This window comes from Dendrobates tinctorius, unplaced genomic scaffold (genome assembly GCF_039654945.1).
Source record: "Dendrobates tinctorius isolate UK_male_01 unplaced genomic scaffold, ASM3965494v1 ptg000315l, whole genome shotgun sequence".
Lineage (NCBI taxonomy): Eukaryota > Metazoa > Chordata > Amphibia > Anura > Dendrobatidae > Dendrobates > Dendrobates tinctorius.
The window spans coordinates 5,687,308-5,711,144 of record NW_027361982.1 but is presented as its reverse complement, the minus strand read 5'-3'; the positions used below and the strand labels follow the sequence as shown (position 1 = coordinate 5,711,144).

The following is a 23,837-nucleotide window of genomic DNA, read 5'->3' as shown; positions in this document are numbered from 1 at the left end:
TGGGGCAGGACCACAGAGGACGGAGGCGCGACAGCCGGGACCGAGAGGGACGGCTCAACGGACAAATAAGGACTAGGGAGAAGGAAGGCTCTGAAGAGGGCCAAGGACTGGAGGAGACTGGGGAAGTATGCACAGACAAGGCGTGAGAGAGACACGAAGGACGGCAAGGAACAGAGGCAGGACAGGCTGCGGACAGGGGGAATGTACAACACAGAGGACGGCAGGAGAGCTGAGCCTGGAGAGGCTGAAGACAAGAGAATGTACAACACGAAGGAAAGCAGGAACTACAGGGTATTGTAGCGGCCAGAAGGTGCAAGAGGACTACACGATCATCAGGCGCCCTCCTCATAGCGAGGGCGCCTGAAGTATCCAAGCACCCGGAAGTGCGTCCCCCTGCCCTGCCCCTCAGCGATGCCCACTGCTGGAGGGAGAGAACGGGAGGGAGCGCGCGCGTGACTGAGAGCGGATGCCTGGAGCCGCAGCGGGGAGCAACGCAGAGCGGGCGCGCGCAGGTGAGGAGACGCTGCGGCGTGCGCCGCCGCTGAAGGGGCATCAGCGGGCACAGCCGCCGATGTCACAGTAACTATGACGTGGGGAATCGGGAATTATTGGCCATGAAGTGGGCATTTGAAGAATGCAGACATTGGTTGGAGGGAGCTAAACATCAAGTTGTGGTCCTCAGCGATCACAAGAATTTGATTTATCTTGAATCAGCCAAGCACTTGAATCCTAGACAGGCTAGGTGGGCCTTGTTTTTCACGCGTTTTAATTTTGTGGTCTCCTTTCTTCCAGGCACTAAGAATGTTAAGGCGGACCAGTGGAGGAAAAGAGTAATGTCTGAAATTCATTGCTCCGTGTTGGCTGGTCATCCAGGTATCTTTGATACCAGAGATTTGGCGAATCGGTCTTTTTGGTGGCCTGCATTATCTCGTGATGTCAGGAATTTTGTGGAGTCCTGTGGGACTTGTTCTCGGTCTAGTGGTTTGTTTATGCCCCTGGTTTGTTTATGCCCAGGAGGCCATGGACTCATATCTCAATGGATTTTATCTCTGATCTCCCTGTCTCTCAGAGAATGACTTATCTGGGTGATCTGTGATAGATTTTCTAAGATGGTCCATCTTGTACCACTCCCAAAGTTGCCATCTTCTTCTGAGTTGGTGCCCTTGTTTTTACAACAAGTGATTCGTTTGCACGGGATTCCTGAGAACATTGTGTCGGATAGAGGGGTCCAGTTTGTTTTCAGATTTTGGAGGGCTTTTTGTTCCAAACTGGCAATTCAGTTGTCTTTCATCCTCAGACCAATGGGCAGAGAACAAACCAGACGTTGGAGTCCCATTTGAGATGTTTCATATCTGCTGATCAGGATGATTGGGTCTCATTTTTGCCCTTGGCCAAATTCGCGCTAAACAATAGGGCTAGCTCTGCCACTTTGATGTCTCCTTTCTTTTGTAACTTTGGGTTTCATCCTCGATTTTCTTCGGGGCAGGTAGAAGCTTCTGCCTGCTCAGGTGTGGATTCTGTGGTATAGAGAATGCAGCAGATTTGGGACCAAGCAGTGGATAAGTTGTCCCACTCTCAGGAAAAGGCCCAACGGTTTTCCAACCGGCATAGGACCATTGGTCCCCGGTTTAAAGTAGGTGATATTGTTTGGTTGTCCTCAAAAAATATTCCCATGAAGGTTGCATCTCCAAAACTCAAGCCAAGGTTTATTGGACCTTATAAGATTTTGGAAATCCTTAACCCCGTTTCTTTTCGTTTGGCTCTTCCAGTTATGTTTAAGATTCATAACGTCTTTCATAAATCTTTGTTGAAAAGGTTTGTGGAGCCAATCGTTCCCATGGCAGCGCCCCCTGACCCTGTACTGGTTAAGGGTAATTTGGAGTATGAGGTAGAAAAGATATTGGATTCTCGTCTGGCTAGACGGAGACTTCAGTACTTGGTCAAATGGAAGGGTTATGGCCAGGAGGATAATTCTTGGTTCTCTGCTTCTGACATCCATGCCAAGAGATTGATTCGTGCCTTTCACCAGGCCCATCCTGATCGGCCTGGTGGCGTGGATGAGGGTTCGGTGACCCCTCCTCAAGGGGGGGTACTGTTATGAATTCTCTTGCTTGGAGTTCTGAGCTGAAGCTCCCTCTGCTGGTTACTGAGAGTAGTGGAGCTGGCCAGGTGGATGGAAGTTCCCCACCTGACGATGATAATTGGGAACCTGGGATTACTGGCTGGGAGCATATAATTGAGCTGGCTGCTCTTGGAGGTTGCTGGTGATTTCCTCCTTGTGCATTTGGAGTTCTTTTGTCCCCTGCCTGATCTGCATTGTTCAGCTAAGTGATTCTTTTGCTAATCCTCTGCATCTATTCTGGCTTTGCCTTTTTTTTTGCTTTCTGCTTTGTTGCTAGGGTACAGCGTGCTCCCTGCTGGGCCCTGCTTCATATGTTGCAGCTTGTTCAGTCCCCTGTTATGTTAGTATCTTTTTGCTTTGCTTCCAGTTTATACCAGAGTGCTGATCTAGCGGGGGTGAGGTCGTGTGAGCTCAGGTTTTTTGTATATTAGAATTGTCGGACTTTTTTAGGGTTTTGTGCATGATTGCAGACAGTATCTTTTCTGTCCTGTCCTGTCTAGACAGCTTGGGCCCCACCGTTTGCTCAGTCTGTTCTCTGCTTGTGTTTGTGTCTCATCTTGTCTCACCGACAATATATGTTTGGGGGCTGTCTATTCCTTTGGGGATCTGCTCCAGGGCAGTTTAAATTTCACCTGTCTTTAGGCTTAGTTCTCCGGCTGTGACGAAGTGTCTAGGGCATCGTAGGAACGCTCCACGGCTACTGCTAGTTGTGTGGATAGGATCAGGGGTCTGCAATCCGCTTAGTTACCAACCTCTCTGGTCTTCTGGTGGCTTAGCCGGTTCCTGCCATCCTCCTCGGTGACCCATTCATAACACCCCACTCCCACCTCAGACGCATCGACCTCAAGGATAAAAGGCTGAGAAACGTCAGGCTGTATAAGGATCGTCTCAGAAGAAAAACACCTCTTCAACGCCTGGCAGGACTGGACCACTTGGAGAAGTCCGTCCCCTTCCTGGTCATATCCACACAGACTGGGTATCCACGCTAGCAAACCGGGTACCCAAGCAGTGTATTTGACAATACGCACTCCATTTTACTACTTCCTGAGTCTGACAATCTACTACAGGATTGTGCAGAGTGAGTCAAGGAAGTCCCAGTACCACATGTGAGGGCAGACCCTCTAGCACATAACAGTCTTCAGTGTGCATGGCCCCCCACCTGAAGCTATAAGTCTTGGACGACTTGAATAAAATGCCCGTCTCAAGGGGGTGGAGTCGATGGTGATTATGGGTATAGGTCTGGACAGAGTGCAGTGGGGAAAAAAGTATTTAGCCAGCCACCAATTGTGCAAGTTCTCCCACTTAAAAAGATGAGAGAGACCTGTAATTGACATCATAGATAGACCCCCAACTATTTGAGTCAAAATTAGAAAACAAATCCAGAAAATCACCTTGTCTGACTTCGCAAGATTTATTTTGCAAATGATGGTTGAAAATAAGTATTTGGTCATTAACAAAAGTTCATCTCAATATTTTGTTATATATCCTTTGTTGATAATGACAGAGGTCAAACATTTTCTGTAAGTCTTCACAAGGTTGGCACACACTGTTGGTGGTACATTGGCCCATTCCTCCATGCATGTCTACTCTAGAGCAGTGATGTTTTGGGCCTGTCGCTGGGCAACACAGACTTTCAAATCCATCCAAAGGTTTTCTCTGTGGTTGAGATCTGGAGACTGGCTAGGCCACTCCAGGACCTTCATATGTTTCTTACGAAGCCACTCATTCGTTGCCCTGGAAGTGTTTGGGATCATTATCATGCTGAAAGACCCATCCACGTTTCATCTTCAATGCCCTTGCTAATGGAAGGTTTGCACTCCAAATCTTATGATACATGGCCCCACTCATTCGTTCATGTACACGGATCAGTCGTCCTGGTCCCTAGGCAGAGAACCAGCCCCAAAAGCACGATGTTGCCACCCCCATGATTCACAGTAAATATGGTGTTCTTTGGATGCAACTAGCATTCTGTCTCCTCCAAACACGAAGAGTTTTTTTTTTTACCAAACAGTTCTACTTTGGTTTCATCAGACCATATGACATTCTCCCAATACTCTTGTGAATAATCCAAATGCTTTCTAGCTAACTTCAGATGGGCCCGGATATGTACTGGCTTAATCAGGGGGACACGTCTGGCACTGCAGGATCCGAGTCCGTGGCGGCATAGTGTTACTGATGATAGCCTTTGCTACGATGGTCCCAGCTTTATGCAGGTCATTCACTAGGTCCCTCCGTGTGGTTCTGGGATTTTTGCTCAACGTTCATGTGATCACTTTGACCCTACGGGGGTTGAGATCTTGCGTGGAGCCCCAGATCGAGGGAGATTATCATTGGTCTTGTATGTCTTCCATTTTCTTATTATTGCTCCCATAGTTGATTTAATCACATCAAGCTGCTTGCCTATTGCAGATTCAGTCTTCGCAGCCTGGTGCAGAGCTGCAATTTTTTTTCTGGTGTCCTTCGACAGCTCTTTGGTCTTCACCATAGTGGAGTTTGGAATGTGACTGTTTGAGGTTGTGGGCAGGTGTCTTTTATACTGATAAGTTCAAACAGGTGCCATTACTACAGGTAATGAGTGGAGGACAGAGGAGCCTATTAAAGAAGAAGTTACAGGTCTGTGAGAGCCAGAAATCTTGCATATTTTTAGGTGACCAAATACTTATTTTCCACCTTAATTTACAAATTACATCTTGCAAAATCAGACAAGGTGCTTTTCTGGATTTGTTTTCTCATTTTGATTCTCATAGTTGTGGTCTACCTATGATATCAATTACAGGCCTCTCTCATCTTTTTAAGTGGGTAAACTTGCACAATTGGTGGCTGACTAAATACTTTTTCCCCCACTGTATGCGGGGATGAGGCCTTGGACATGGACAAACCTAGCATCGATCAAATTAAACCCCACCCCACTGTCCAGAAATGCAGACATGTCCACCTTAATTTCACCCAGGTGGACTACAGCTGGTAAGAAAAATTGTGTCCTACCCATGGAGGTGATGAGGACACCCGGATTGCTATCCTCTCCGAAACCCTGACCATAGTTTTCCTGGCAGTTGTTTAATATGTGAAACACACACGCCCCTTACGCCAGACAAAAGGTAGTTTACCCAAGGGAGGTGCTGCCCCCACCTGCATGGGTTCTACAGTAGGCTCAGAGCTGACTTCCCTTGACCCCGGACCACCCGCACACAGAGGTGATTCCTTATATCTCTGGCGAAGATGGTGATCAGCCCGGATCACCAGCGACATGGCTGCCTCAAGGGAGTCAGGAGTCTCATACAGAGCTAAGGCATCCTTTACCCTTACTGCAAGCTCCTCCGCTGGCCGGTCTGCTTGCTGAAGTTGCTAAAGACATACTGATAGGTAATTTAGATTGTGAGCCACATCGGGGACAGCAATGATAATGTCTGTAAAGCGCTGCGGAATATGTTGGCGCTATATAGAGATTATTAAGTTGACGCAGTATGGACTCCGCTAAGGAGATGCGATTGGATCATCATATATAAGGCCCAGTGCCAGAAAAAAATCCCTCCACCCTCTGAAGCGACAGAGTCAATCGGGAGAGAAAATGCCCACGCTTGGGGGTCCCCCTGGAGGAGCGAGATTACTATCCCCACACGTTGCTCCTCTGTACCCGAGGAAACTGGACGTAATCTGATGTACAATTTACAGGCCTCCCAGAACACAGCAAACTTGTCATGTTCCCCCATAGACTCTGTCAGGCAAAGTGATTTTGGGCTCCACTAAGGTTTGCTGGGGAGATGGAAGTCCCACGTCAGATGTATCAGGGTGCTGCAAAACCATCATGTGTAAATCCGCCACCTCCAGACTGAGCTGACGCAGTTGCCCTGTTAGAGCAGCGATTGGATCCATAATGGATAAAAAAAAAATGGTTACGGTCAGAGCAAATGTGACGACACAGCTTTCGGGTGACCCGGGACCAGGGGCTCCTTCCCTGACCCTAACACAAGGCACTGGGGGGCGCACTACTTCCTGGGATACTTCTGAAGGCGAAGATGCCGGGGCCTCCAACCTTGCTTTATCTCCTAAGTTAGCCCTCCGTCTGTTCTCTTCCCCCACCCAGGGAAGAGGGGAGCTACTGTGCACCGTAGTACACCAACCCGACAAGCAAGGCGACACAAACAAGGGTTAAAAGAAATCTCCAGGCATACAAAATATTCACTCACATATAACAGAGGAATGTACCTGGGTGTGTAGTTAGTGGAATAAACCAAAATGGAGAACGATAGGGAATTACCAAACATACAAACCAAACAACAGTCACAGATAACTCCTCCAACTCTGCTTCTCATATGAACTCCTCTTCCTCCATTAGACATACAGCAAATGCTTGCTCTGACAAGGATTTGTAACAGAGCCCAGATTATAAAGGGGAAAGGAGTGGCTAACCGAGCTCAGCTGTGAACACAGGAATTTCCTACATGGCCGATTAACCTGCTTAACCAGAAGAAATAACAAATTTAAAATGAACTAGTGCTTCTTCTCAGCGCTGGAGTAGGTGCAATATTACGCTGCGGTCTTCTGGCTCCACACTGTCTCGGTAACCCCGTGACACTCCAGTACAACATCCAAAGAACTGCAGACCTCACTTCCCTCAGCTAAGGTCAGTGTTCATAACTCCAACATAAGAAAGAGACTGCGCAAAAATGGCCTGCATGGCATAATTCAAAGATGAAAATCACTGCTGAGCAATAACATAATAAAGGCTCATTTCAGTTTGCCAGAAAACATATTGATGATGGGCTGTTTTGCTGCTTCAGGACCTGGAAGATTTGCTGTGGTAAATGGAACCACGAACTCTGTGGTCTACGAAAAAATTCTGAAGGAGAATGTCTGGACATCTGTTTGTGACCTCAAGCTGAAGCACACTTGGGTTATGCAGCAGGGCAATGCAGCAAATCTGAATGGCTTAAGAAAAACAAATTAAGATTTTGGGGTGGCCAAGTCAAAGTCCTGACGTTAATCCAAATGAGATGCTGTGGCATGACCTTAAAAAGGCGGTTCATGCTTGGAAACCCTCCAATGTAGCAGAATTGCAACAATTCTGCAAAATTCCTCCAGAGCGTTATAAAAGACTCATTGCCAGTTGACTGCAGTTGTTGGTGCTGCTAAGGGTGGTCCAACCAGTTATTAGGTTTAGGGGGCAATCACTTTTTCACACAGGGCCCCATAGGTTTGGATTTCATTTTTCCTTAATAAAGACCTTCATCTAACAATTTAAGGACCAAGCCACTTTGTAGGTTAATGAACAGGCCTTAATTTTGAATTCTGACCACTGTCACTTTATATGGTTATAACTCTGGAACACTTCAACGTATCAGGATACAGCAAAAAAGCAGAGAGGTTTACCCGTCCAGGCCTCCAGACAAATGCAGGATGCAGTGGACCCATATACGGTAATTAAGATGGCAACACAGGTGCAAGAATACCGATGATCATCGGTATTCTTGCACCTGTGTTGCCATCTTAATTATATGGGTCCACTCCATCCTGATAGTGCATTTGTCTGGAGGCCTGGACAGGTAAACCTCTCTGCGTTTTTGCTTTTTTCTTGTATTATTGGAGAATTTTTAAGTCTTCTTTTTGTGCTATTTCAGAACACTTCAACGTATCCCACTGATTCTGAGGCTTTTTTTTCATGACATCTTGTACTTTGTGATAGTAGTAAAATTTCTTCAATATTTCTTGTGATTATTTGTGGAAAAAATGTAAATTTGGCAAAAATTTTGAAAATTTCACAATTTTCAAACTTTTAATTTTTATGCCCCTAAATCAGAGCGTTATGTCACACAAAATAGCTAATTAGGTTAATAAATAACATTTCCCACATGTCTACTTTACATCAGCACAATTATTGAGACAATTTTTTTGTTAGGAAGTTATAAGGGTTAACATTTTTCAACAAAATTTACAAAACCATTTTTTTTAGGGACCACCTCACATTTGAAGTCACTTTGGGGAGTCAATATGACAGAAAATACCCAAAAGTGAACCATTAGTATAACTGCACCCCTCAAGGAGCTCAAAACCGCATCAAAAAGTTTATTAACCCATGACGTGCTCCACAAGAATTGAAGCAATGTGGAAGGAAAAAATGAACATTTAACTTTTTTTCACAAAAATGTGGAGGAAGACCACTCTTTAGGCGCACGGCAGGGCTCGGAAGGGAAGGAGCACCATTTGAGGTTTTGAACGTAAAATTGGATGGAATTGAGAGCAGACGCCATGTCGTGTTTGGAGAGCCTCTGATGTACCTAAACAGTGGATACCCCTCACAATGACACCATTTTGGAAACTAGACCCCCCAAGGAGCTTATCAGGCTGTGTGGTGAGCACTTTGAACCCCCAAGTGCTTCACAAAAGTTAACAACATAGAGCCGTGAAAATAAAAAAAATCATATTTTTCCACAAAAATAATATTTTAGCCCCCAATTTTTTATTTTTGCAAGGGTAACAGGAAAAATTGGACCACAAAAGTTGTTGTGCAATTTGTCCTGAGTATGCGGATACCCAATATGTGAGGGTAAACCATTGTTTGGGTGCATGGCAGCGCTCGGAAGGGAAGGAGCGCCGATTTACTTTTTCAACGCAAAATTGGCTGGAATTGAGATCGGACCCCATGTTGCATTTGGAGAGTCACTGATGTGCCTAAACAGTGGAAACCTTCACAAGTGACAACATTTTGGAAACTAGATTCCCCTGAGGAACGTACCTAGATGTGTGGTGAGCACTTTGAACGCCCAAGTGCTTCACAAAAGTTTATAACGTAGAGCAGTGAAAATATAAATATTTTTTCCACAAAAATGATCTTTTTGCTCCCAATTTTTTATTTTTCCCAAAGGTAACAGGAGAAATTGGACCCCAAAAGTTGTTGTGCAATTTGTCCTGAGTCTGCCGATACCCCATATCTGTGGGTAAACCACTTTGATCGCCTTACTGCGATCTTTGGGAGGCAGAATGAACAAATCCACAAAAGGTGAAGAATTGGTTTTATTTTTTACGCCGTTCCTCGTTCAGTATAAGTGATTAGGTGACTTTATTCTTCGGGTCAGTGTGATTACAGCGACAAAGTTTACATCCTTTTTTTATATTTAGCTTCTGTCTCTCACTAAAAGACGCTTTTTTTTTTGCAAGAAGTTTTTGCATCGCCATATTTTGAGAGCTATAATTTTTCCACATTTCGGCTGACAGAGTCACGTGTGGGCTTGTTTCTTGTGGGACAAGCTGACTTTTTTATTGGTACCATTTTCGGGCACATGACATTTTTAATCGCTTTCTATTCCAATTTTTGTGGAGGCATAATGCACAAAAACCAGCAACTCAAGGTTTTTTTTTCTCTGTTTCGCATGTGGTAAAATTGGTAAGGCAGATTTATTCTTCGGGTCACTATTATTACAGCAATACCTCATTTATATTTTTTTTATGTTTTGGCATTTTTACACAAAAACTTTTACAGAAAAAATAATTATTTTAGCATTGCTTTATTATGAGAGCGATAACTTTTTTATTTTTCCGCTGCTGGAGCTGTATGGCGGCTTGTTTTTTGCGGGACAAGATGGTGTGTTCAGTGATACTATTTTTATTTACATCCGACTTTTTGCTCGTTTTATTCCACTTTTTCCAAGCAGTATGATGATAAAGCATAAACTTTTTTTGTTTTTTTTTTACGCCATTCACTTAAGGAGTTAACTAGTGTGACAGTTTTATAGATCGGATTTTTATGGACGTGGAGATATCATTCGAGTACTTTCTTTTTACATAAAATGTGTATTTATTAGTCGATTTTTTTATTATTTATTTTTTTTACATTTTTTTTTTTTTTTTTTAAAGTTTTCCTTTTTGGCTAGTCCCATTATGGGACTTTCACTTTTTTTTTACTTTGATTGCAGGTATAATACATTAAAATGCTCCAGCATTGAAGTGCATTATACCTATATTGAAAGCTTTTCTTTCACTTTGCTTCTCCATCAATAGATCTTAAAGGATACCTGGTACACACAGTGTCATGTCGGTACCGGTTTACTGAATAAAATGATACCCTTGGTTGATGAGTGCACTTATTCCCTTTTGCTTATTTAACTGAGCGAGGGGGGGGGGGGGGGGGAGTAACATTAATCCCAACCCTAACCCTAATCCCAATCGTAACCGTAATCCAAACCCTAATCCTGAATGGTAGGGGTGTGTTAGGGTTATGGATAGGGTTGGGATTAGGGTTAGGGGTGTGTTGGGATTATGGTTAGGGTTGGGATTAGGGCTGGAGTTAGAATTGGGGGGGGTTTCCACTGTTTAGGCACATCAGGGGCTCGCCAAACGCGACATGGCGTTGGATCTCAATTCCAGCCAATTCTGCATTGAAAAAATCAAACGGTGCTCCTTCCCTTCCAAGCTCTGCCGTACGCCCAAACAGTGGTTTACCCCCACATAAGGGGTATTGGCATACTCAGGACAAATTGGACAACAACTTTTGGGGTCCAATTTCTCCTTTTACCCTTGTGAAAAAAAAAAATTGGAGGCCAAAATATCATTTTTGTGGAAAAAAAATGATTTTTTTTTTTTACAGCTCTGCGTTATAAACTTTAGTGAAACACTTTGGGGTTCAAAGTACTCACCACACATTTAGATAAGTTCCTTGGGGGGGGGGTCTAGTGTCCAAAATGGTGTCACTTGTGGGGGTATCCACTGTTTAGGCACATCAGGGGCTCTCCAAACGCGACATGGCTTCCGATCTCAATTCCAGCCAATTCTGCATTGAAAAAGTCAAACGATGCCCCTTCCCTTCCGAGCTCTGCCGAGCACCCAAACAGTGGTTTACCCCCCATATATGGGCTATCGGCGTATTCAGTAGACATTGCACAACAAATTTTGTGGTTCATTTTACCTTTTTCACATTAGTGAAAATAAAACTGGTTCTGAAGTAAAATGTTTGTGAAAAAAAGTTTGTTCCTTTCACATTACTTCCGTTTCTGTGAAGCATGTAAAGGGTTAATTAACTTCTTGAATGTGGTTTTGAGCACCTTGAGGGGTGCAGTTTTTAAAATGGTGTCACTTTTGGGTATTTTCTGTCATGTACACCCTTCAAAGTGACTTCAAATGTGATGTGGTCCCTAAAAAAAATGGTTTTCTAAATTTTGCTGTAAAAATGAGAAATCGCTGGTCAACTTTTAACCCTTATAACTTTTGCTTCCAAAATTGTGCTGGTGTAAAGTAGACATGTGGGAAATGTTATTTATTAGCTATTTTGTGTAACATACAGTACAGACCAAAAGTTTGGACACACCTCATTCAAAGAGTTTTCTTTATTTTCATGACTATGAAAATTGTAGATTCACTCTGAAGGCATCAAAACTATGAATTAACACATGTGGAATTATATAAATAACAAAAAAGTGTGAAACAACTGAAAATATGTCTTATATTCTAGATTCTTCAAAGTAGCCACCTTTTGTTTTGATTACTGCTTTGTACACTCTTGGCATTCTCTTGATGAGCTTCAAGAGTTAGTCACCGGAAATGGTCTTCCTACAGTCTTGAAGGAGTTCCCAGAGATGCTTAGCACTTGTTGGCCCTTTTGCCTTCACTCTGCGGTCCAGCTCACCCCAAACCATCTCGATTGGGTTCAGGTCTGGTGACTGTGGAGGCCTGTCATCTGGCGTAGCACCCCATCACTCTGCTTCTTGGTCAAATAGCCCTTACACAGCCTGGAGGTGTGTTTAGGGTCATTGTCCTGTTGAAAAATAAATGATGGTCCAACTAAAGGCAAACCGGATGGAATAGCATGCCGCTGCAAGATACTGTGGTAGTCATGCTGGTTCAGTATGCCTTCAATTTTGAATAAATCCCCAACAGTGTCACCAGCAAAGCACTGCCACACCATCACACCTCCTCCTCGATGCTTCATGGTGGGAACCAGGCATGCACAGTCCATCCGTTCACCTTTTCTGCGTCGCACAAAGACACGGTGGTTGGAATCAAAAATCTCAAATTTGGACTCATCAGACCAAAGCCCAGATTTCCACTGGTCTACTGTCCATTCCTTGTGTTCTTTAGCCCAAACAAGTCTCTCCTGCTTGTTGCCTGTCCTTAGCAGTGGTTTCCTAGCAGCTATTTTACCATGAAGGCCTGCTGCACAAAGTCTCCTCTTAGAAGTTGTTGTAGAGATGTGGCTGTTGCTAGAACTCTTTGTGGCATTGACCCGGTCTCTAATCTGAGCTGCTGTTATCCTGCGATTTCTGAGGCTGGTGACTCGGATGAACTTATCCTCCGCAGCAGAGGTGACTCTTGGTCTTCCTTTTCTGGGGCGGTCCTCATGTGAGCCAGTTTATTTGTAGCGCTTGATGGTTTTTGCCACTGCACTTGGGGACACTTTCAAAGTTTTCCCAATTTTTCAAACTGACTGACCTTCATTTCTTAAAGTAATGATGGCCACTTGTTTTTCTTTACTTAGCTGCTTTTTTCTTGCCATAATACAAATTCTAACAGTCTATTCAGTAGGACTATCAGCTGTGTATCCACCAGACTTGTGCACAACACAACTGATGGTCCCAACCCCATTTATAAGGCAAGGAATCCCTCTTATTAAACCTGACAGGGCACACCTGTGAAGTGAAAACCATTTCTGGTGAGAACCTCTTGAAGCTCATCAAGAAAATGCCAAGAGTGTGCAAAGCAGTAATCAAAGCAAAAGGTGGCTACTTTGAAGAACATAGAATATAAGACATATTTTCAGCTGTTTCACACTTTTTTGTTAATTATATAATTCCACATGTGTTAATTCATAGTTTTGATGCCTTCAGAGTGAATCTACAATTTTCATAGTCATGAAAATAAAGAAAACTCTGAATGAGGTGTGTCCAAACTTTTGGTCTGTACTGTATCTCTCCGATTTAAGGGGATAAAAATTAAAAGTTTGAAAATTGTGAAATTTTAAAAATTTGCGCCATATCTCCGTTTTTTTCATAAATAAACTCAAGTTATATCAAAGAAATTTTACCACTAACATGATGCACAATATATCACGAAAAAACAATCTCAGAATCAGCGAGATTCGTCAAAGCGTTCCAGAGTTCTGACCACTGTCACTTTATGAGGTTAGAATTGTAAAAATTGGCCTGGTCATTAAGCTGCAAATTGGTTGTCACTAAGGGGTTAAAAAAGAAGCAAAAGATGGATTTCATCAACAAAGGATCATTTTAATTAGTATAGCGGTGCTGACCTGGCACTGTGTGTAGGTTGCTATGCATAATGCTGCTGACAGGTTCCCTTTAACAAGGAACTTGTCATGGGACTTGTGCTTGAACTATTGCAGCTGTGTTCATTTTCATAGTTTTAAGGTTGAAAGTAGACATAAGTCCATCAAGTTCTATAACCTAACATGTTGATCCAGAGGAGGCAAAAACCCCATGAGGCAGATGCTAATTGGCCCAGGTTAAAGGAAAAAATACTTCCCGACTCCACATACAACATTTAGACCCATCCCAGGCGGCCCGCTCCAGTTGACTGACAGGTGTTTCCTGATGTGCATACATGGGGAGAGACCTGTCAGACAACAATATTAGGGCAGGGAAAAGCCAACAACCACCTGATACCTGCCTTGGACTAATCAGCTAAGAAGTTTAATCTGAATGCCGCAGCATTTCAGAATTTAAAAAAAAACAACATGCAGCGGCTGCAGTGATGCAGCCAGTGGCTGATTCATGCTGCTCATGGTTCAGATGACATGCATCCTCTAAAAAAAAAAGTTGTAATCTGAATCTGATCCTTCAGTGACCTGCCAGCCCATCCGTCAGCTGGTCTTGAAAAGGATAGATTTTATTATTTTTGCGGAGTAAATGATGAATTACGGCGGTGGCAGAAGAGGCTCCTAAGTGGAGAGAGAAACTTTTTTTTTAATAAAAAAAAAAAAAAGAAGCTTTTCTAGCATGGAAAGACTGTTTTCATTGTTCTAGTTTTAGGGTACAAACTTTTTATTTCCTTTTATTTATTTTTGGGGAGATGGGATGAACAAAAGCAATTACTGCATTTTTTTAATGTTTTAATTTTGAACTTTTATTCTCATAGTAAGACCTCTTATCATAAAAATAGCAATTTTGGTGTTTTAGAAAAATTATCTGTAAACTCGCAGTGACATAGCTGTATCATTTGGGTGCCTGTGGTGATATAAAGCAGCGAGGAAAACACACAGCGGTCCCGAGGATTTACTGAGTAAAAGATGGAAAACACAAGGATTCAGCCAGAAAAAAAAGATTTATTTGTAATCTGAAATCTTTCCTCTGACCTCCCAGCCGCAGCAGTGTCTCATTCCGGAACGTTGTCTGTAATCCAGGACAGATAAGGAGGGTTCCCCTGCTCTATGGGGACGCTGATCACCTCGCAGACTTCATATGGATGCACGGATCTGAAGGAGTAAGAAAAAAAAAGGCCCAAAAGCAAGTCATGAAGAACAGCAGGAGGCTGAGTGGGGAAAAAATGAGATTTATGGGATTTAAAAAAAACAATATATCTGGCTAAATGAGATTGTAAGTACTGAGGTCCCAATGGTGAGACTCCTACCGATCCCGAAAAAGAAGCTCTGCAGAGTTTAGTATGGAGGGAGTGGAGGTTGTGCAGCACAATGCTCTGCTCCGTCCAGTAATCCCATAAACAATGGATGGAGCGGAGCTGCTCATGCTAGCCTTCATCCGGGGCTCTGCTGTATTGGGATCAGTATTGGGCCCAGCGGTCGGACCTCCAACAATCAGTAATTTGCAATCCTGGTACAAAGCTTGTCTTAGATTAGAAAAATAAATTGGTTTGTTTTCACCTAGCGCCACCTGTGAGTACAAGCTGTGTCTGGTACTGCAGCTCAGCCCCCTTTAGAGAAATATATTAACACTTAGCCTATTAATGTGGCTGGCGCAGTTTCTTGTGAAATCAAATCTTAGACAATCCCATTAACAATTAGGGTAGGAAAGACAGCCATGACTGTGCACAGTCTCATCCTGCCACTCGCTGTTGCAAGAGTGGAGTGTAAATTGGAAAAAGAGAAAAGACCAAGCAATAAATGGTTTGCACACCTGAATGAATATCAAATATATAAATCACAATTATTAGGGAAACACAAAAATGGGTCCACAGAACAATAGGGAACAGGGATGTGGCTCTCCCCACACCCCTGTTCCCTATTGTTTTATGGACCCTCAGCCCATTTCTACTTGCACTTAGCCTTTATTCAAACTGGCTTGGTAAATATCAGAGCTTTGGCCTTTCATTTGGTCCTTAGCCTCTTTTGATTAAGAGGCTCTTATATAGCAATCTCGTTTTTTGCTATAGGCATGGGTTATTCATCCCGGGTTTGGGCATTTATGGCTTTCTAATATACTGTTTTTTTTTAATCAGATCTTTTTTATTAAACATTCAGGAATCAATACAGAAAGAATATGACATCTTATATAGCTAGTAAAAATTACATTGAGAGCAGATATTATTTAAAGGGTAAAACTCTTCCTGTGTAAGAATAAATAAAAAGAAGAAATCTCAAAACACAGATATTTGCATAAAATTGAGCCTATAAACAACATGGCTCCACAAATAAACAAAAATCAAAATTATACATCAGTGCCTTATTTCAGCGGGAAAACCATCCCCGCCAGCCGCGTCACTCCGCATCATATTTCGCCCCCCCCCCGCCCCCCACGGATATCAGGTCCAATCCACCCCAGCCCCCTCCCACCGCGCCACTCAAAATCTACTTCGCCACAAAGGGCACTAGACTTTATTTTCACCCCCCAAGCATCCCCTCATCGCAAGCACAACAGCAACTGGTCCAACATCGCATCCCGTACCAGTGCGCCCGAGGGGAGACCCCGTGACTCCATCCATGGCTGCCAAATTTTGTAAAACTTTCTTAATGCATTTCTTTTTAAATAAGCCCCCCTTTCCAATCTGATGACATTATTTAGTTTATTTTTAAGCTCTGACAATGTTGGTGGCATAGGATCCAACCAATGATATGCAAGTATCTTTCTTGCCTGATACAGGATGCGTGCTATTCCCAGGGCCACTGCAGAGTCCGGGTCAACCCCCTCCTCCCACAAATTCAACAAACATAGACGAGGTGACGGTCGTATTGTGATATGGTATACTTGGGCTATGAGTCCCAGGGTCTGCCTCCAGAAATCCCCAATGTGCCCGCACTCCCACATAACATGCATCAAGTGGGCATCATCCTGCCCACACCTAACACATTGTGTATTGGGCCTAAGTCCCATTTTAAATAATAAGCTGGGTGTTTTATATACCCTGTGAATGAGATATATTTGCGAAAGCCGCTGGCACTCAGAAACCGCCATTTTAGGGACCTGTTCTAGAATATCGGACCACTGGTCCTCCGTCAGGGGGCCAACGTCCCGTTCCCACTTATTCTTAGCAGCAGTCAGTGGATATGTCTCCAGATGGGCAGGCAATAATCTTTTATATAATTCAGAGATAAGTCCCCTAGAAGACTCAGATGTAAGTAGCATATGTAGTGTTTGATTATGTGTCACTATCACCGGATTTGTCCTTCTCTGTTTTTCCAATGCATGTCTTAGCTGTAAGTACTGATAAAAGAAGACGTGCGGGAGGTGAAATTCTGTTCTCAATTGTTCAAAACTCTTAAGAGTATTATTTTGCAAAATTTGTGACACCAGATAAATCCCTTTATCTTCCCATCTTCCGAACCCCACCAGCTTTTTGATCTCTTGCAAATCTGGATTTCGCCACAATGGCCACAATTCCGTAGGCCCATTTATCTTCAAAAGAGACTTACCCCTATCCCACACCTTGAAAATCATAGCCAACGTGGGGTATCGTGCCCCATTTATCTGCCGTCTTCCCACCTCCAACCGGCACCCTGGATATTTCCATACCGATCCTTCCCTCACAATATCACCACCATTGTCACACGCCCCATCTCTACCCCAACCCTTAAGATGTTGCATCTGGGAGGCTATAAAGTATATGAATGGGTTTGGCACCGCCAATCCTCCCTCCTCCTTCCCTCGCTGCAGTATCTCCAAGCGAATCCTAGCCTGTTTTTTCTTCCAAATTAATTCCCGGAATAATGTATTTATTTTTGCAAAAAAGTCCCTACAGATCCACACCGGAGAATTATGTATCAAATATAATAATTGTGGCATCATTACCATTTTGATTAAGTTAGATCTACCAATATTCGACAACGGCAGGCGACACCAAGTATGTACTTTTGCTCTAAATCGCTGCAACAGGGGCTCCAGATTCAGAGCCCGAAAATCCTTCGGGGCAGGACTAACAATTATACCCAGACACTTAAACCTCCGAACTACAGGGACCGGTATCTGCAAATCTGAGAAATCCGCCGGGAGAGGGTCTATCGGCATTAAAGCTGATTTGGACCAATTAATCCGAAGACCAGACCTCAGCCCAAATTCTCGAATGACCTCCATTGCCGGCAAAATCGAGGAATGTACCTTATCTAAATATAGAAGTAAATCATCCGCGTACAATGATATCCTCAACTCCACAGTTCCACATCTGAATCCCATTATTTCTCTGGACTTCCGAATTGCAACTGCCAATGGCTCCACCGCAGTAGCAAATAGCAAGGGCGAGAGCGGGTACCCCTGTCTAGTACCTCTCCCAAGAGGAAAAGACTCAGAGACCCTGCCATTAGCCCCAACCTTCGCCACCGGCGAGCCATACAACAGCCTCACCCAATTTATAAATCTGTGTCCAAAGCCCATTTTCCGAAGTACCGCCCACAAAAAACCCCACTCCAAACTATCGAACGCCTTAGCGGCGTCTAAGGACAAAATTGCTCTTCCCCTCAACTCCCCAGAACTATGTTGAATCCCCAAGTATAGTTTCCTAAGGTTCATAGATGTGGCTCTGCCTGGGATAAATCCCGTCTGATCCTTCTGTATAACAGATGAGATAACTCGGGACATCCTATTGGCGAGTACCTTGGCCAATAATTTAACATCTGTTGATAATAGGGAAATCGGGCGATATGAATCCGGAACCTCTGGATCCTTTCCGGGCTTTAATATTAAAACTATCAAAGCTTCCCTCATAGATGGCGGGAGGACCCTCTGCCTTTCAGCCTCTTCAAATACCTTAAGTAGCTTAGGTAGCAGTAAGGGTGCATAGGTTTTGTAAAACTCGCCAGGCAGGCCATCCATTCCTGGAGCCTTTTCATTTTGCATCTGACCAAGCGCCTCCTCCAACTCCTCCAACAGGATGTCCCGATCCAATGAATCCCTATCGCTATCAGCCAATGCAGGGAGAGAGAGAGCATCCAGGTACTGCTCAATCTCAGTCTCCGTGAGACTGCAATCTGATGTGTATAGTCGCATATAATACCTCCTTATCTCACTCACTATGTCCGCACTGTCTGTCACAGGACCACCCGAGTCCGTTTTTAGCCTATTGATATATGAAGATCCGTCCTGTGCTCTAATGACCGTGGCCAATAAATGTCCTACTCCCTCCCCCTCTATAAAATATTTTTGTTTGAGGAAATAACGTTTATTTGCTGCCGCCGACATGAGGTTTTCCCTGAGCGACCCCTGTGCCTTCTCCAAAGCGTTTTTAGTTTCCTCTGTCGGGTTGAGTATCACCGCAGCCTCCGCAACAGACACCTCCTGGATCAGACTCTGGGTGTAGCGTCTATTTTGGCTTTTCCGTGTGCATATTTCTCTAATATATAAGCCCCTGACATAGGCTTTCATGGAATCCCAGACTATGTGTGATGATGCAGAGTACTCATTAAGTTGAAAATATTCTAGAATGGCATCATGCAAATATCCCCCTATAAGCTGGATCCAGAAGGGATTAAGCTTCCAGATAGGTCTAGATAGGGTGAGGGGGTGTCCCCATGAAAGTGTGACATGTAGCGGCGAGTGATCAGATACACTTCTAGGCAGGTAGGCCACCCCTCGTACATATGGGGACATGAGTGTATTCCCAATGGCCAGGTCTATCCGTGACATAGCGTGGTGGGAGCTAGAGTAGCATGAAAACTGTCTGGCTGTGGGGTTTTGGACACGCCAAAGATCTACCATACCCAGCTCCACTAACGTTCTAGCAAATGAGGTTGAGGCTGCATCTTCTGATATGTTTCCCGAATGCAACTTATCCAAATAGGGATGCAAATATGTATTAAAATCTCCTATTAGAAGAGTCGGCGCAGGGGGAAAGGAACCCAAAATAGACAAGATTCTTTTTACTGGTTCGACTGAATAGGGCGGGGGGATGTATATGGCAACCAAAATAAATTGTATACCGTATAACGTGCAAAGCAAACATACAAATCTGCCCCCAGGGTCAACCACTGATTTAGTACATGAGAAGGGGATGGACCTGTGCACCAGCACACTGACACCCCGCGCATGGGTCGAGTACGTGGAATGATATTCATGTGAAACCCATCCCTTTGTTATCCAATGAATATTATCTTTCACCATGTGGGTCTCAGACATACACAGGATAGCCGGGAGAAATTTCTGCATATTAGTAAATATAGCACATCTCTTATTTGCATCCCCGAGCCCCCTAACATTCCACGCTACAATATTAAGTGATATCGCCATAAGAGCAGACTAAAAAATGAGAAATCGGAACATACTCCACTCCCGAGGGAGAGAGGCAATCTCCACCATCCCTCAGTACAATGAATTGGGTGACATGGCTGACGCACATCACATCCCACAGAACAATTAGGGAATACAACAACAAACGAAAAAAACAAAGGAGGGAGAGGGAGCACTGCACACCAGTGCACAGCGCCCCTACCCCCAAACACAAGTGTAACTTGCACATTTCTCTCAAATAGAGAGAATCAGGGCTAGAAAACTCGCCCAGAGTCAACGCAGGGAGAAGGGTCCACAGCTTGTCACTGTAACGAGTGTCCACAGCAATCCGGTCAGCTCCCGCCCTGAATCCGAAATGGAATGAACAGTAGTAATTATACCAGCATAGCGTCCTAGACAAAAAGGAGTAACAACACCTGGTGGCGAAAAAAGGGAGAACTTCAAGTATTCTTCCTCCTCATGGACCTCTCATTAATATCCAGCCAGGACAGCGCCATTCCCGCCGTATCAAAAAAGTGCGTTTCTCCATTCACATCAATCCGCAGTCTAGCAGGGTACATCATGGAATATGTCACCTGTAAGTCACGTAGGCGTTTTTTAATCTCAATAAATTGCGCCCTTTTATAATATACTGTTTTCTACTCAGCTATATTTGGACATTTGTATACATGTGTATGCTTCCTTCTGTTTTGACTATCATAATTATTGCCTGTTTATTGAACGTGATATATACACATGATCTCATATACCAGTGCAATAGTTCAATAGGAGGTTGTATTATCATTACACATGTATATTGGGCCAGGGGTGTCGTGATTTCATTTTGTATGTGTTTTTAAATGGTTTTAAGATTTATTGTGTGGTTTCCCTAATAAACTGTGAATTATATATTTGATATTCATTCAGGTGTGCAAACCATTTATTGCTTGGTCTTTTCTCTTTTTCAAATATATGGTTCATTTTTCCCATGCATGGTTTTTGCACCCGCATTGACTAATATCTGCTTTTTGGTGCACCCTATAGTGCTTTGTGCAAGAGAGGAGTGCATGCAGCCTGCAGCACATACAAACGTCTGTGAACATCCGGGCCGCATTGCTGCAGACTGTATGTAGAGATCCCTCAGTGTGGGTCATGTCGGGTGTTCTTGAGGGATGTTTCTAATATACGGCAGGTTTTGTGGGGTGTTCTCGGTATATGGCGGGTCTTGTGGGATGTTCCCTGTATATGGCGGGTCTTGTGGAATGTTTCCAAAATACGGCAGGTTTTCTGGGATGTTCCCGGCATACGGCGGGTCTTGTGGGATGTTCCCTGTATATGGAGAGTCTTGTGGAATGTTTCCAATATAAGGCAGGTTTTGTGGGGAGTTCTCAGTATATGGCAGACTTGTGGAGTGTTCTCAGCACATGGTAGAGACAGATATAATATTCTACTAAGAAGAGTACAGTCCAGCCGCCTCCTGTCATGGCAGCTGAATTCCCTACAGGCGATGCCTTTTTCCTCAGGATAATGCCCCTAACACACTGCAAAATATGCACAGGAACATAACAAACGATTCACGGTAACACCTCATCGCAATATTCCTACGATCTCAATGCGATTGATCATCTGTGGGAGGATCTGGAAACGCCAATCCATGGAGGCCGCCCCAAACAGCGCACAGGACATATATGCCGGTCTCCTCTCCCGACATGATGGAACGGTGCCGCAGCATCTTTTCTTATAACTCTACATCGTGTCGTTCCTGTTTTCCTTCCTACAAATTAATAAATTGCCAACTCTATGTCACCATTCCGCTTTTCGAATAGGCGAGTTCGGCATTGGTGTCCGCACTGATTGGACGGCGTATGGGTAAATAGCGGCACACCTCAATTTACTAGGAGGAATAACAGAGGGACGGCACAACACACAGCTCTAAGAAAATATGATCCCCTCTAATGGATCTGCCGCTGTCGACACAAGGCACTCCAGTGGAGTCCAGACCGACACAATATTTGGCAGGTTTTTCAATGTATGAGGCATTATCTCCATGCCAAACAAGTCCAAGTTGTGACCACCTCATTACTTAAGAGTCACGCGCCACGGTCGCCATTCTCACCTGACATAATCTGTTACCGCAGGGACCTTCGAGGATCTGGTCTTAATCATCTGTAATAAGAAGGTAACAATGGCTATTATTATTGATCGGAAGAAGGTGTCACAAAAACAGTAACTGGAAGAACAAGGTGACGGACATGTCCGCTATAACCTGACAGCTAGCTAACAGTATCACTGCCAATAGCCAGGCCACAAATACAGAGTTATGTGTGATATTGAGCCCTCTTCATAAGACACGATTATTATTGGACTCAAAATCTTTAGTGACAAAAAAGAAAAAAAAACAACTATAAATTCTGCGCTAATATTAGTGGGCGCAGGTTGCACCTACTGATCTCCGGACCACCTTTTTCCCGGCCATTTTTCCTATGTACAGTACATGGCCGCTCTACCACAGACTCATCTAGTGGTGTCTTGGACCCTCTTTGCCCTTCACAACTACAGCAACACCTGATGGCACAGATTTCACTGGGTATCGGCCCACATGGACGGGGTGGAGGTAAACATCCTGTTCTACTTTGTCCCAGAGATGCTCTATAGGACTAAGATCTGAGACTGTGAAGACCAGGGAGTGAGGAAAACTCGGCTGTCATGTTGCCAGGACCAAACAATTATTGTCCTTCTGTCATGGGGGGAAATAGCCACAGAGCTCATGTAAGTCCTGCTGTCCAAATGTCCATCCATCAGTATCAGAGGTACAGGATGCACCAAGAAAACTTTTCCCAGTTACTCGGCCAGCCTGACAGGAAGGTGTCATGGATTATTACAGCTTCTACCAAATTCTGATTCTTCCATCAGCAAGGTGCAGCAGAAGTCTGGATTCATCTGACCAGGCACAGCCTCTCCACTAATCAGTGATCCACTGATTGCTCTCTGGAGTCACACCTCAGTCTCCATCATGCAGGAATGGTGATCATCACAGGGCTAAAGAAGGACGACTTGTTTGTTCGGTTTCGTTAGTTGGACGCCAGTGTTATATTAGACTGCAGTTTCCTTGATTATGCATCAGTACAATCCTTCACCTCCGCACACCCCTTTAGTTGACCATTCACAGGATTCCCTCTCTTTGGATGTTTTCCCTTGATCTTGGTGTCAGCACAGATGCCACGCCCAAAGTTTGCTCAGATCATACAATTTGTATTGTGGATTCACATTATAATCTGATCCACAGAAAACAGATCACTGGATCTTCTGTTGCTCTCCGTAGGTCACGTGTCTAATAGCCACCAAAGGGAAGACCCAATTGTGAAAGGGCCGGTGTCACTAATATTGTAGCCATTGAGTGGTGCTTGACCCCGACTCCAGGCCTCTTCTCTATCCATGACTTTGTTACTACAGATCACTACTTTGCGTCATTTGTGAGCATTTTCCTACTCCTGGCTTCCTGCCTGTGATCGTGTCTCGATCCGGACACTCTCCAGTTGGAAGCATTCGTTCCTATTTACGCCATGATGGTCATTCGTAGTCAAGTGTATTGCAGCCTCAGCGCATGTGCCGATATCAACAGAACATCACAGCTGGCTGGGACATCAATAAAGTCACAATGAGCACAATTACCACCCTAAATGACAGACTATTTGGAGAACAGCCCCTCCCAGAGGAGTTGACCTCATCCCACCTTCCTCCTGACCTGTGGATGAAGCCCTGAAGAACAGTTGTGAACAATAAAAGGGCAATCTGCCTCTGTTCCCAGAGAGACTCTACAGAAAAACAGCCAAGGCTCCATCAAGAGGAGTACAGATTTGATACTCTACAAGATGACAGCTTAAGGGACCAGGGTACCAGCTGGAGGGATACAGATCTGCTCCATTGGCCATTACTGAATCCATGGAAACATTCAGAGAAGTTAGCTTGGGAACAGCTGGTCACCTGGCCCCATGGAGACATTCGAAGACTCCAGGTTGGGACCATCCTATCACCTGGCCCCATCGAAACGTTCGGAGAAGCCAGTTTGGGACAATCTGGTCACCTGGCCACATATCTTAATGGGCTTTCAGCTTCCTGAGCATGTT

General features: G+C 44.2%; 1 protein-coding gene across 7 annotated transcripts in view; it reads right to left on the bottom strand.

The window, feature by feature from the left end:
• Positions 1 to 14,367: 14,367 nt before the first annotated feature.
• CUTA (cutA divalent cation tolerance homolog) overlaps positions 14,368 to 23,837 on the bottom strand; it is a 72,415-nt gene continuing 62,945 nt past the window's right edge. For all 7 annotated transcript variants that reach the window (XM_073561330.1, XM_073561326.1, XM_073561327.1 and 4 more), the window contains 2 exons: positions 21,827 to 21,876; positions 14,368 to 14,537 (listed from right to left, as the gene is read on the bottom strand). In XM_073561330.1, the coding sequence (XP_073417431.1) occupies positions 14,438 to 14,537; positions 21,827 to 21,876 (150 nt within the window). In that variant the 3' untranslated portion in view covers positions 14,368 to 14,437. The remainder of the gene's footprint in view (positions 14,538 to 21,826; positions 21,877 to 23,837) is intronic.